The sequence below is a fragment of the Scardinius erythrophthalmus genome, assembly GCF_964197995.2.
Source record: "Scardinius erythrophthalmus genome assembly, chromosome: 17".
In the NCBI taxonomy this organism is placed as follows: domain Eukaryota; kingdom Metazoa; phylum Chordata; class Actinopteri; order Cypriniformes; family Leuciscidae; genus Scardinius; species Scardinius erythrophthalmus.
The window spans coordinates 24,067,016-24,079,459 of NC_138237.1; the positions used below are offsets into that span (position 1 = coordinate 24,067,016).

The 12,444-nt window shown below is 40.0% G+C and overlaps 2 protein-coding genes across 2 annotated transcripts in view; one reads left to right on the forward strand and one right to left on the reverse strand.

The window, feature by feature from the left end:
• Positions 1–8,352, forward strand: part of taok1b (TAO kinase 1b) — a 36,999-nt gene extending 28,647 nt beyond the window's left edge. The window contains exons 16-20 of the mRNA XM_081391379.1: positions 783–986; positions 1,116–1,355; positions 3,730–3,942; positions 4,095–4,277; positions 4,980–8,352. Of these exons, the coding sequence (XP_081247505.1) occupies positions 783–986; positions 1,116–1,355; positions 3,730–3,942; positions 4,095–4,277; positions 4,980–5,495 (1,356 nt within the window). The 3' untranslated portion in view covers positions 5,496–8,352. The remainder of the gene's footprint in view (positions 1–782; positions 987–1,115; positions 1,356–3,729; positions 3,943–4,094; positions 4,278–4,979) is intronic.
• LOC308706009 (protein ABHD15) lies at positions 7,145–12,061 on the reverse strand. Its single transcript, XM_081391380.1, has 2 exons — positions 10,989–12,061; positions 7,145–9,564 (listed from the first exon to the last, which is right to left on the reverse strand). Exons 1-2 carry the CDS (start codon positions 11,906–11,908, stop codon positions 8,895–8,897), a joined length of 1,590 nt encoding a protein of 529 aa, XP_081247506.1. The 5' UTR covers positions 11,909–12,061; the 3' UTR covers positions 7,145–8,894.
• Between the last annotated feature and the right edge of the window lie 383 nt (positions 12,062–12,444).

Here is a 12,444-nt window from a genome sequence, read left to right on the forward strand (position 1 = left end):
ATTTGTATATATAAATGCACACACATGCTTGTATATATTTAAGAAAAATGTGTAATTTATATATAAAAAAAATTATATTTATATATAATATAAATTATATATAAATATATACAGTATATGTATGCAAATATTTCTTAAATATATACATGCATGTGTGTATTTATTTATATATATATATATATATATATATATATATATATATATATATATATATATATATATATATATATATATATATATATATATATATATATATATATATATATATATATATATATATATATATATATATATACAAAATAATTATACACAGTACACACACATATATTATGTAAACACAAACTTTTATTTTGGATGCGATTTAATCTTTTGACAGCCCTAATTATAATATAATCAATTAAAAATGTAATATAAAAGAGCCTTATATGCAATTGAAATAATTATATGCAATTGAAATAATTATATAAAAATTAGTTGAGTGTTAATTATTAAATAAATTTCATGGATTAATTATTAACTTTATTTTTGATTTGGTTTCAGTAAAAAAAAAATATATATATTTCTCCGCATCACTACTAAAAAGTAATGTTTCTCTATTGTTCAGCCATTTGACAATTTTCAGTATACATCCTAGAGGATGAGAAGGACTATTGTTACTAAGTATATTCAAGTAGATTGCAAATATACATTTTATATTTATATAAATATAAGTAGCTAAATTTTATTTATTAATTAAGTGTTTCCGCTTAACAACTCCCACTAATGTTTCCCACACCTTTCAGGAGCTGAATGAGAACCAGTCCACCCCCAAGAAGGAGAAGCAGGAGTGGCTGTCGAAGCGGAAGGAGGACTTTCAGCACTACCAGGCAGAAGAGGAAGCCAACCTTCTCCGCCGACAGCGCCAGTACCTGGAGCTCGAATGTCGCCGCTTTAAACGCAGAATCCTCATTGCAAAACATAATGTAGAGCAAGACCTCGTGCGGGAGGTAATTTTGCTTTTCCTAAACTGTCAAATGTCTATTTTTATTATTGACTAATCTATCCATGATTCCTTCGATTAATTGGATTAAAACCAAAGAAAACAAATATAATGACAAGAGGTTTTCTTGATCCAGGAGCTTAATAAGCGGCAGACGCAGAAAGATCTGGAACATGCCATGCTGCTCCGCCAACATGAGTCGATGCAGGAGCTGGAGGTGAGGCAGCTGGGCACCATCCAGAAGATGCGTTCAGAGCTGACCCGCTTGCAGCATCAGACTGAGCTCACCAACCAGTTAGAGTACAACAAACGGAGAGAGCGAGAGCTGCGCCGCAAACATGTCATGGAGGTCCGGCAGCAGCCCAAGAGCCTTAAGGTGCGTTTCCTTTTAGCCTATGCTTGTTTCTGTAGTGCATACCAGCCGCGGCTCGTCTGTAAGGGCCTGTGGGGCAGCGCCTCACCAAAATATTCATCCAAACATTAGGGCTGGACCCGAATATTCGAATATTCGTTCGGTGGGTTGGTATTCGATTTGAAAATTTGACATTCGAATATTCGTTTTTTTTTTTTTCACACCCCGGGATCCCCCGCCAACGGTTCTCATTCGCGCTTGAATAAGGCCGGCGACACACTGGCTGCGTGGCGTGTCCATTTTTATTTCGCCTCCCATGTTAACAGGTTGGAGTTTGTACACTGCCTGCGTGAGACATGCGTCAGGCGCGGCTCGAGCCACGCGGAAAACGCGTGCATGCTAGAAATAGAACCGACGCCAGGAGCGCAGAACAGCGGAGTTTGTATGGACAGAAGTGCTTGCCTGAGCTTGTGTTTTGGGTTAAGCTACGTTGCTTTGACATTGTGGAAAATAGAATAATAGAAACAAAATGTATTAGCCTTTTTACCCGTTATTATCAAACTAAATTAATCTTTTTTTTATTTAACTTAATTTCGTTTTTATTCAAATTTCGTTTTTCTTTATATAAATTTTGTTTTTTCTTTATTTACATTTCGTTTTTCTTTATTTAAATTTCGTTTTTCTTTATTTAAAATTCGGTTTTCTTAATTTAAATCTACCCTTTACTGTGTCAGTAATTTGTTAGTCAGAAAAATATTAGACTACCTTAAAAGTATTGCTTAATTTAACAGACCTGTGTGTGCGCGTTTTATATCACTAGTGCAGTGTCCGTTCTCGCGTGAGGCGCGCTTCTTCCCGCTCGCGCTGTTCTATAGTTTACTAAAGGTTTATTAATTCTGAACGTCTCGCGTGTCCATCTATATTGCACCAAATGCAACACTGCACTCCCTGTGAAGTCGATTGGATGAACGGTTCTCGAAATAATCAAAATGCAAACGGACATACAGACATAGAGATTCCTGCCTTTATTAGAGAGAAGAATATGTTCAGCCCCCTCTCTTCGAAGCTTCGAATATTCGATGTTCATTACTACCGAAGCTTCGAAGCTCAAAAAATGGCATTCGGACCAGCCCTACCAAACATGGACCTCTATATACACTGAATTAATAATAAATTGTAAATATTTTTCAGATTTTCTAGACTATTTTGAGTTGTAAAGTGAGCAGAATATATTAAAATTTAGCGCATGGATTCGGCAGACGTGTATCTGCCATTTGGGCTATTGGGGCGCTTATTTTCACGTTATCTCGCTCCAGACCAAGACGATATCAGTGCGCTTAAGCTATGTGTCTGCATCAAATCAGTAACTAGTTGGCGTGTCAAGTCAAGTTAATTCAAGTCACCTTTATTCATATAGTGCTTTTTACAATACAATACAGTTTCAAAGCAGCTTCAAAGTGATAACAGGAAAATAATGCAACAAAGTTTGTTTCGGCTATACAGCAGATCTGGAAGAAAATAGCATCATTGTCCAGCTTAAGTAAGTTCAGTGATGGTTCATTTTTCAAAAAAGTTCATTTATCTCTGGAGAAAACCGTGATGTCATCATCCAGCTCAGTTCAGTTCTCATATAATGGTCAATGCAGGCAGGTCAATAATATTGTTGAAATTTAAGTCCCCAACTAAGCAAGCCAAAGGCAACAGTGGCAAGGAACCAAAACTCCATCAAGGTGACAGAATGGAGACAAAAACCTTGGAAGAATCCAGGCTCAGTTTGGGGCCAGTTCTCCTCTGGCCAATGAACAAACAGTGTATGATTATGATTCAGGCAGCATTATAGGTCAGAAGTCAGATTGGATCAGAACATTCAGAATATTATCCAGTTTCATCATGCCGGTATGGAGACGAGTTTGCTGTGGATCAGTGCCGAAGAACAGTGTGTCTGTTTTTCCTATGTGGAATAGTGTATCAAATTAATGAATGGATAAATCCTTTAGTTTAAATGTGCTCATTTATATACAGTTGTTCTGTTGTTTGTTCTGAGAATATACATGACTTTGTTTTCCTCACAGGAATTCCTACACAGCATTCTAAAACAACATTTGGAGGCACAAAATGCTACATTAAGGCAATATTAAGATAGCAATCTGTAGGTTTGTCATGTGTAATAAAGTCTGTCAGTCATCATAAGAGCGCCACCCTCAGGCTGCATACTGCAAGGACATTAGAATTCTACCAAAAGATATCTGATATGTTCAGTGATTAGAATATAAAGCTTACAAAATGTGTATCATAAACCAAAACTAGCCCTACCTTAATTTACGTTTAAGTTTACGCTACTGGTGCATACTAGTTTTGTGGTGCAAGTAAGCCTTTCCTCCTCTTTGATCTGTATCAGTCTAAAGAGACGCAGATCAAGAAGCAGTTCCAGGACACGTGTAAGATCCAGACACGGCAGTATAAAGCCCTGCGCAACCACCTCCTGGAAACCACACCAAAGGCCGACCACAAGGCTGTGCTGAAGAGGCTGAAGGAGGAGCAGACACGGAAGTTAGCCATCCTCGCTGAGCAGTATGACCATTCCATCAATGACATGCTCTCCACACAAGCTGTGAGTCCTCCCATCTCATGTGTATATCTTCCTGTAAATCCATCAAAGAAGGACAGCTGTGTAATGCAGAAGGCGAAAATGTTATCCTATAATGGAAAAATCTTTTACACACTGATTCTAAATGTAACTCCACCTCCCGTCTTGCTCCACAGCTGCGATTGGACGAGGCACAGGAGGCCGAATGTCAGGTGCTAAAGATGCAGCTGCAGCAGGAGCTGGAGTTGCTAAATGCCTATCAGAGCAAAATCAAAATGCAGACGGACTCGCAGCACGATCGTGAGAGGAAAGAGCTGGAGCAGAGGGTTTCGCTGAGGAGGGCTCTTCTTGAACAGAAGGTAACTGATACAAATCCAAGCAGCACACTACAGAAATTACAGGGGGAGAGCTTTTGACGTTCCAGAATAAGAATTAAAGGTATAGTTCACCCAAAAATGAAAGTTTGTTTTCAAACTTTTTTTTTTTTTCGGTGGAATACAAAGATTGAAAGTTGAGGAACGTGTTTAGCCTAAATTCATGTCAAATTCACTTACTATGTTTTGCCATTAAGGATGTTGACCCTGCAATTTTCTACCCAAACAAATTCTACTTTTATGTTCTACGGATTCTAGAACATAAAAGAAGAATTCTACTTTTGTTGCAGGTTTAGAATGACATGAGGGTCAACAATTGACACAGTATTTTGACTAAAGGCTGGAATACACTACATAACTTTTAAAATCTGAACTCTAGGCATCATAAACTTGCCGACTGAGGTTCCAACCACAAAAAACCTTGGAGATGCATGACAAATGAAACCGGTGCGTTCTAAAATCTGCTCAAAATATCAGAGATGTTATGCAATTTTCTGTGCAATCTCTCAACTCTGACTGCCCAAAATCTGCAGAATCGCTCTGACTTTCAACACACTCCAGACTGCAGATCAGGGCAAAAATCATTGTATAGTGTATTCCAGCTTTTAACTATCCCTGTAGCAGCTGGGAAGATTTCATGTCATCATTGAAGCGTTCGTTACCTGATTCTATTTTGGTTTCGGTCAGATTGAAGAGGAGATGGTTGCCCTGCAGAACGAGCGATCAGAACGGATCCGCAGTCTGTTCGAGAAGCAGGCCCGGGAGATCGAGGCGTTTGACTCTGAAAGCATGCGTCTGGGCTTCAGCAACATGGTGCTCTCCAGCCTGGCTTCGTCCGACGGACACAGCCACAGCTTTCCAGGGGCACAGAGTAGCTGGGGCTCTCAGCACGGTCCAGGCTCTCAGGGGTCACACTGGGGAGGGCAACATAGCGGCAGCCAGCACGGCCACCACCAACACCCAAGCCACGGTGGCTCTATCCAGCAGCCCTGGGGTCACGGCCTGTCTTCAGGGGGACCGCCTCCCTGGGGCCACCACGGGTCTGGAGGCAGTCAGCGCTCGAGTGTGGGAAGCAGTGGGCTACGGAACAGTCCCCAGGCGGTACGGCGGGCCACCTCAGGGGGCCGCAGTGAGCAGGGGATGAGCAGGAGTGCCAGCATCGCCTCTCAGATTTCCAATGGCTCGCACCTGTCCTACACGTAAGATCCCCCGCTGCTCTCCCACAACACCTGTCTTGGCCTAAAATGCCATAGGGGAAGGGATAAAGGGGCACCATGGTCTTTTTTTTCTTTTTTTTTTTTTTAACACCCATTCCTTTGTTTCTAGTCCTCGAAATACATATTTTATACACATGGCAAGCACAAAATGCATTCACTGTAAGTTCCAGTTAGAGAATGTCTATATATTTAGTCAGAAAGTCAAAATATTCTGGCCTGTTTTATCAAACTTCAGCTAGAATCCAGAATGACGAAGTAATTTTTGCAGTGATGCGATGTGCATTTTAGAGCGTGTTAGATTTGATATGAGAATGTTAGTGATAGTAAGAATGAATAAATGAATGCTGTGTATTGTATGCAAGTCTTTATGCAGCGGGTTTTATAATGGTCTTATTATTAGGTTGTTTCGGCTGGCTTCGTTTGCAAAGAGAGGGAGTTGGATGCATATGAATCCAAAAAGAAATGATAGGAATAGGTTGGATGGCAGAATGTGAAAGAATCAAGCTTTACAGTGCACTTGATTTTTGTCTAGCCTATTCTTTTATAAAGCACTAATGTTTTAATGTGTTAATGAACCGTATGCTATTTTGTGCCAGAACAAATTTTAACTATGAAAAGATACTGTGAAATTCCAAGATTTTGCTAGGAGTATTATTTTGATTATTGGATTATCGTGATTTTACAATTTTGCCATGCATTGCCATCCCTCCACTAAAAACTGTGGAGAGCAGGATGCCATTTTGCTTTTTGAAAACAAAGCTTAAAACTCTGATAATAGGTGTAACAGGTTTGTTCCATTTCTATATGCCAAAAGGACATACAGTATAGTAATAGGTGGTTATAAGTTAGGTGTGCAAAATGACTACATTAATGTGAAGGTCTTGAAAAGTGGGGGTGTCTTGGACTGAATAGGTAGAATGACACTTTAAAAAACAGGGTTTGCTATGTGAATGTACATAAGCATTAAAGCATGTTGGCAAGGTAGATCTTCACTTCTGGATACCAGTATGACAAAAGCTGTTGAAAGTATATTAATGTTCGTTTTAGTCTTTTGATTTAGTGATGCCAAAGGTAACAATCACAACTATGCAAAAGGAGAATAGCCTGTCACATTCACATCTTCTTTTACTGAGCGTAACATCCCAGAAAAGCACTTTACCATCCCTCTCTACTCTTAGTTGATCACTATAATCATATACGAGCAGATCTCCTTGACCTCGGGTGCCCCCTCCTCCCCTTTCTCAGGCTGGGTTTTACAAGAGCGTGTTGTGTGGATTTTAAGGGTGGGGAGGTCTAGGTTGGGTAGGCTTGAGACCGCTGAATGTTTTTGCTGGGCGGGCGGGTGGGTGCCGCTGCTGTCGTCCCTGCAATGCCTTGGTTTCTTCCATGCCCACCCCAGAGCTCCAGTGACTGCTGCCCACCCTCCAACCGAACACTTATCACAGCATGTAGAAAAACAAAAAGTGATTAAAAATGCAAAGAAAAACAAGGTTAGATAGCATATAAAACATTATGGTGGAAGGGTATACAGCCAGAAGACAGCTTTAAGTGAGATGTATAGGAAAACATTTGTGCATATTGTATATTTAGAAATTTAAATAAATGAATAAATGGAAATCAAGAGAGACCCAAGTTAAAACTAGACTAAAATTTAATTGCTTGAATGTGAAGATAAAATAAAGAAATAACTTGGTTTCTAATATTGAATATTTAAAAAGAGAAAAAATTATTATATACACACACACACATATATTACAGAGGTGTCAAGGCGAAGCCAAAAAAGATTTTATTTTCCCTGCAGTTAGATTCACACAGAGGACATCACTCTTTATATGGATTTTTCCATCGTCCTCTCTTTGCTTCTTGCTCTCCTTGCTTTCAAAGGTATGAATTACCATATTCACTCGTGCCAGTACTCACATTCTGTTCTTATCTGTGAACCAACAGTGAACTTTAATATTCTGAAACACAAATGCCATGGGTTTTCTTTTGTTTCGGTCAAAAAAAACGAGAACATTCATGGCATTCAACTGCCATCATGCCTATTACAGAAAACATTTTTTTTCCAGGAAAAGAAATTCTGGTTTGGAACGTCAGTGCTGTCTACAATATTTATCAATTCTGAACACTATTTTGGCACACTTCTGGTATATGCATGGGATTGCAGATTACATGAAGTTGCCTATCTCAGTCTAGACTAACTAAACCAACTGAGCCAATGCATAGCCAGTCCTAAAGATTTGGGCCAAGTGTAACAAATTAACATGAGATTATATATAACATGCCAATCATCTAATCACATTCAGTACTCTAATGGAATCACTGGACCTGAGGAACAGCCATAGACTCAAAATGTGATCGTGTTTACTCTTGCAAACAGGGTCATGCAGTATTTTCCAAAGGAGAGCAGTGTGCCCTGTTATATGGGAGTCATTTCTTTGGAAGCTCTTAGCATCCTTGTTTTAATGAGCCTTTGAAAAAGTGTGAAAACAACAGGATAAATAATAATCAAGGAAGGTGGTACATCTCTGTACAGTGCGTTTACCAGTATTTCAACCATTTTCTTTTGATGGTCATCCTCTCATTTTTCCGGCTTTCAACATTACCATAGCAATCCATATATAACCTGTATTAAAATGTATAGATTGTGCAAAACTGAATGTTGGAGAGATTACAAAAAGTTATGACTATTCATAACAAAAAACACTTACAAGTGAATTAAAATATACAAAAAATATGAAAACTTAGGGGGACAAATGTAATGTTTTGTTTGTAATTACTCCTTTTGTTGGCAGGGGGCTACTGGACAAATAAATCAACTGTAATAAAGTAATTTTAGTATATATTGGTTTTGTCATTTGTATCTTTTAACACATTTGTGTATGTTTAAAATCGAAGTGTACTTAAAAAGTGTAGTCTTTCCTGTACATACTTTTCATGGTCAATGTTCAAGTTAATTAACATATTGATTCCTTTCAACACGGTGCTCTTGAATTCAGATATTGAGTCCAAAAATTTGTTATAGAGTTCTTTACTGTGGTATCATATCTGGTGAGGAGAAATTGACTTGCATACAGAGAGTTGCCCAGCTTGCTCCATGTGATTTGTTTGTACAAAGGAAATGGGATGGCTAAATATAGCATCTAATGGTATAGGCTGATTAAGCCCCATGCCAGTCAGTACATGTATTTTTTTATTACATCTCCATTTTGTTCGCTTTTTTAAATCTGTATCTATTGTAGTCTCCTTCTTGCTCATTTCCACACAACTGTGGTTTCCTAACTGAGGGAAACATAACAGTTTTTAAACATGTTCTGTGCCTCTTGGTATTAAGTTTAGCACTGCCATTCTACTATGATCTTATGATACCACCTGCTTCTCTCACTCAGCGAGTGTAGGATCTATTCCAAGTAAAATCCACCTGCTCTTCTTCAAATGTGAATCTGTCCGAGGGAGTTGAGATCTGCCGTCTTCGTGAACCTAAGATGGGCCTTTCTTTTCGGAGCAAGGTTGACCTCCTCCTTCTGGACAGCACAGCACTGGCGCTATGCCTCAGGCCCTGGCTGCCACGGTGTGCAACATCATCCTTGAACCCTTTCTTCTCCTCTACCCCAAAGAAATCGGCAACTACCCTAAAGTATTCCAACACCACAAAATGACTCCAGGAAGTTCTACCTCCATGTCCATCCTCATGAAGAAAGCCACAGTGGCCTCCCTGTTCTGTTATGGCCAGCAGAAAGTAAGGGCTATTATGAAAAAGTGCCTTGGGTACAGTGGAGAGAGGTGGAAGTAAAGGATCATCTCGGCTACACAAACAGAGCACTGGCACTGCCACTTCGTCTGCATCTCGCAAAGGTTCATTCCTATCCCAATAACTTGCCCAATCAGGCTTTGTTGATGATCTTGAACGGTCCTTTCCAACATGGTCTATTGAGTCTGACATTCTGTGATCGGACTGCTTGGTAGCACAGAACATGAGCTCTTCTATATTTTGCAAAGAGCTGGACTGTAGAATTTTTGCTACATCCATCACAGAGCTCAAAGCAGTGGCGTACCTGTGGAAGGGGTCAAATGTTTAAATTCAAACAGTTTGTAATCCTAGTTTACAGGTTTGCACTGTGACATCTTACAATACCCTAACTTAGCTTGCAGATTTTGTAATTTTCCATTCACAAGATTCAGTTCACCCAAAAATAAAAATTGACTTTTTTTTACTGTTGTTCCAAGCCAAAGATTTTCTTTTGTGGAACACCATAATGCTGCCCATCCGATATACGAATATACTGCAGGCCTTGAATCGCAGATCACAGCTTTTGTCTAAAATCTCCATTGACTGTCGCAAGTGGAAAATCAGAGCTAAAATAATGTGGTGTGTGGGCAGCATAAGAGAAAATGGAATGGATTGATGCTTGTAGGCCAAGGGTGCCCAATCCTGGTCCTGGCGATCTACCTACCTGCAAAGTTCAGATCCAACCCTGATCAAACACACCTGTCTCTAATTATCAAGTGCTTAGATCTTATTTAGCTGGTTCAGTTGTTTGATTGGGAACTTTTCAGGAAGGTAGATCTCCAGGGACAGGATTGGGAACCAACAAAAATGATCATAAAAGTAGTCCATATGATTTGTGTGCCAAGTTGTGGCAAGATCATTATTAAAGGGATAGTTCACTCAATAAAGAAAAATACCTCATGATTTACTCACCCTCAAGCCATCTTAGGTGTATATGACTTTCTTCTTTCAGACGAATGCAATCGGAGATATATATAAAAAAAAAATGTCCTGGCTCTTCCAAGCTTTATAATGGCAGTGAATAGGGGAAAAGATTTTGGAGGCCAAAAAAATGCATCCATCCATCATAAAAATACTGCACATGGCTCCGGGGGTTAATAAAGGTCTTCTAAAGCGAAGCGATGCATTTGTGTACGAAAAATATCTATATTTAAAACTTTATAAATTAAAATACCTAGCTTCCGACAAACGGCCTACGCAAGTCGACTTGTGTCAAAAGAGTAACCCCGACGCAATGCATGACGCCATTCGCTATGACCGCCATTCACAACCATTATAAAGCTGGGAAGAGCAATGATATTTTTTTTTATATAACTCAGATTGTATTCATCTGAAAGCGGATAGTCATACACCTAGGATGGCTTGAGGATAAGTAAATCATGGGATATTTGAAATTTTTTGGTGAACTATCCCTATAAGGCTCTCAAAATTCAGTGTCACACAAGGTTGCCTTGAGTGATGTCAAATGGCATAGGATGTTTCTTGAAATGCTGTAGTTGAATGAACTACTTTTATTATGCTTTCTTTAACCAGTACCTTAACAGTACTTCAGTAAAGGAAAGAGTATAGTAAAGTACAGTATAGATTATGCAGTCCAGAATATACTTGCAAGATAACACCTTCATTAAAGATCAAATGTCTACACCTTCATTAAAGATCAAATGTCTACGTTTCTGTGTAATTTGCTACCTGTTTATTTGAAGCTTGCGATAGATGAGGACTATCCAGTGATAGAGCCAAGGAAGCTCATACTCAAACCACAGTTGGCCATGAAACACAGGAGAAATGCAAGCAGCAGCCGTCAGGTAGGATGAAGAGCCACATTCCCCCAGATATGACAGCAGCAACCCTGATCCCGAGCCCTCACTTATTGCAAGCAAAGTTGAGGATGGATGATGACTCCGCAAGTATGCTACCGCTTGCACAAGGTCAGAAGGATTTCCGAACTCCTGGTAGTGTGGAGTGGTCAGCGGGCAACCACCTTGACCACGTCGATGGAACACCACTGGATAGAAACCCTGCTGCAAAGCCTGGTGGCACAATCTGATCAAGTGTGGCGTCACTCTGCCCAGGGCATTAGGAATTATAATAACAATAGCCGGATTGTTGGAGTGAAGGCCCAGAACTTTTCCACCAGGATGATGATCCCTTTTGGCCTGAACTTGTTGCTCCATCAGACTCACAGCCCAGTCCAGGGCCACAATACCCCCATCCTCTAGGAGAAGGTTATCCCTTTTAAAGCGGACTCCTCCATGGAGTTCAGCACCTTCCTCTGTGGGCCACATGAGATGGGTGATTATCTGAATATGAGGGTCGGCTTGAGGCCATCGCGCCAATGGAGGCTGGGTCAAAGCATAGCAGTGTTTCTTCAGGTGGCTGGCAAGGGCCGTGGGTTTACAGATCAGTCTGACCTCTGCCTGGCATTCTCCTATGGATTTGGAGACTGGAATATGCGGCAGTTTCAGGACTCTACAGGCCATAATCCACATACAGCGACCCAACTGCTGAACGGTACTATCTGCAAGATGGCAGATCCAGTTCAATCGAAGCAAAATATTTACCAGGATCAGCATTAGAGAAGGTAGCAGGCAGAGAAAGAATTCCCACATTGCTGCGATTGCTCCGAAGTCTGTAACCTGTAGGTCTATCCAATGGAACAATGAACATACCTTAGCACTGAGGTTGGTAGGCAATGGTTTCCTCAAGTGAGCAAGTGGAAAAACTCAAGAGCTTTAAACCAAATGTTCTGTCCTACTCTCACTAGTGCGTCAACCTAAATGGACTTGCACCTCCCCCCTCCCCATAGCAAACATCTCTACTCCCCCTTCAGAAATCATTAACAATGCTTTGGTCCAAAGACTGTTTTTAGCTATAAGAAGCAGTTCAATAGCACTATAATGCTATACATGCTGTGGAGGTTAGACACATTGACTATTAACAGTCTGAAATAGGTAGGAGACCATGAGGATATTACACCCAAACCAGTACCCTTTGTTTCTGGGTTGTTTAGATAATAGTAATGAGATAGCTGTATGGTCCCATAACTAAAAACTGACTAGAAATAAATTAGCTAGTCTCAGGAACAGTAATAACCCATGGTAAATGTGTGATGTGTGTGTGTCTTTCCATTTTTATGAGTGACAAT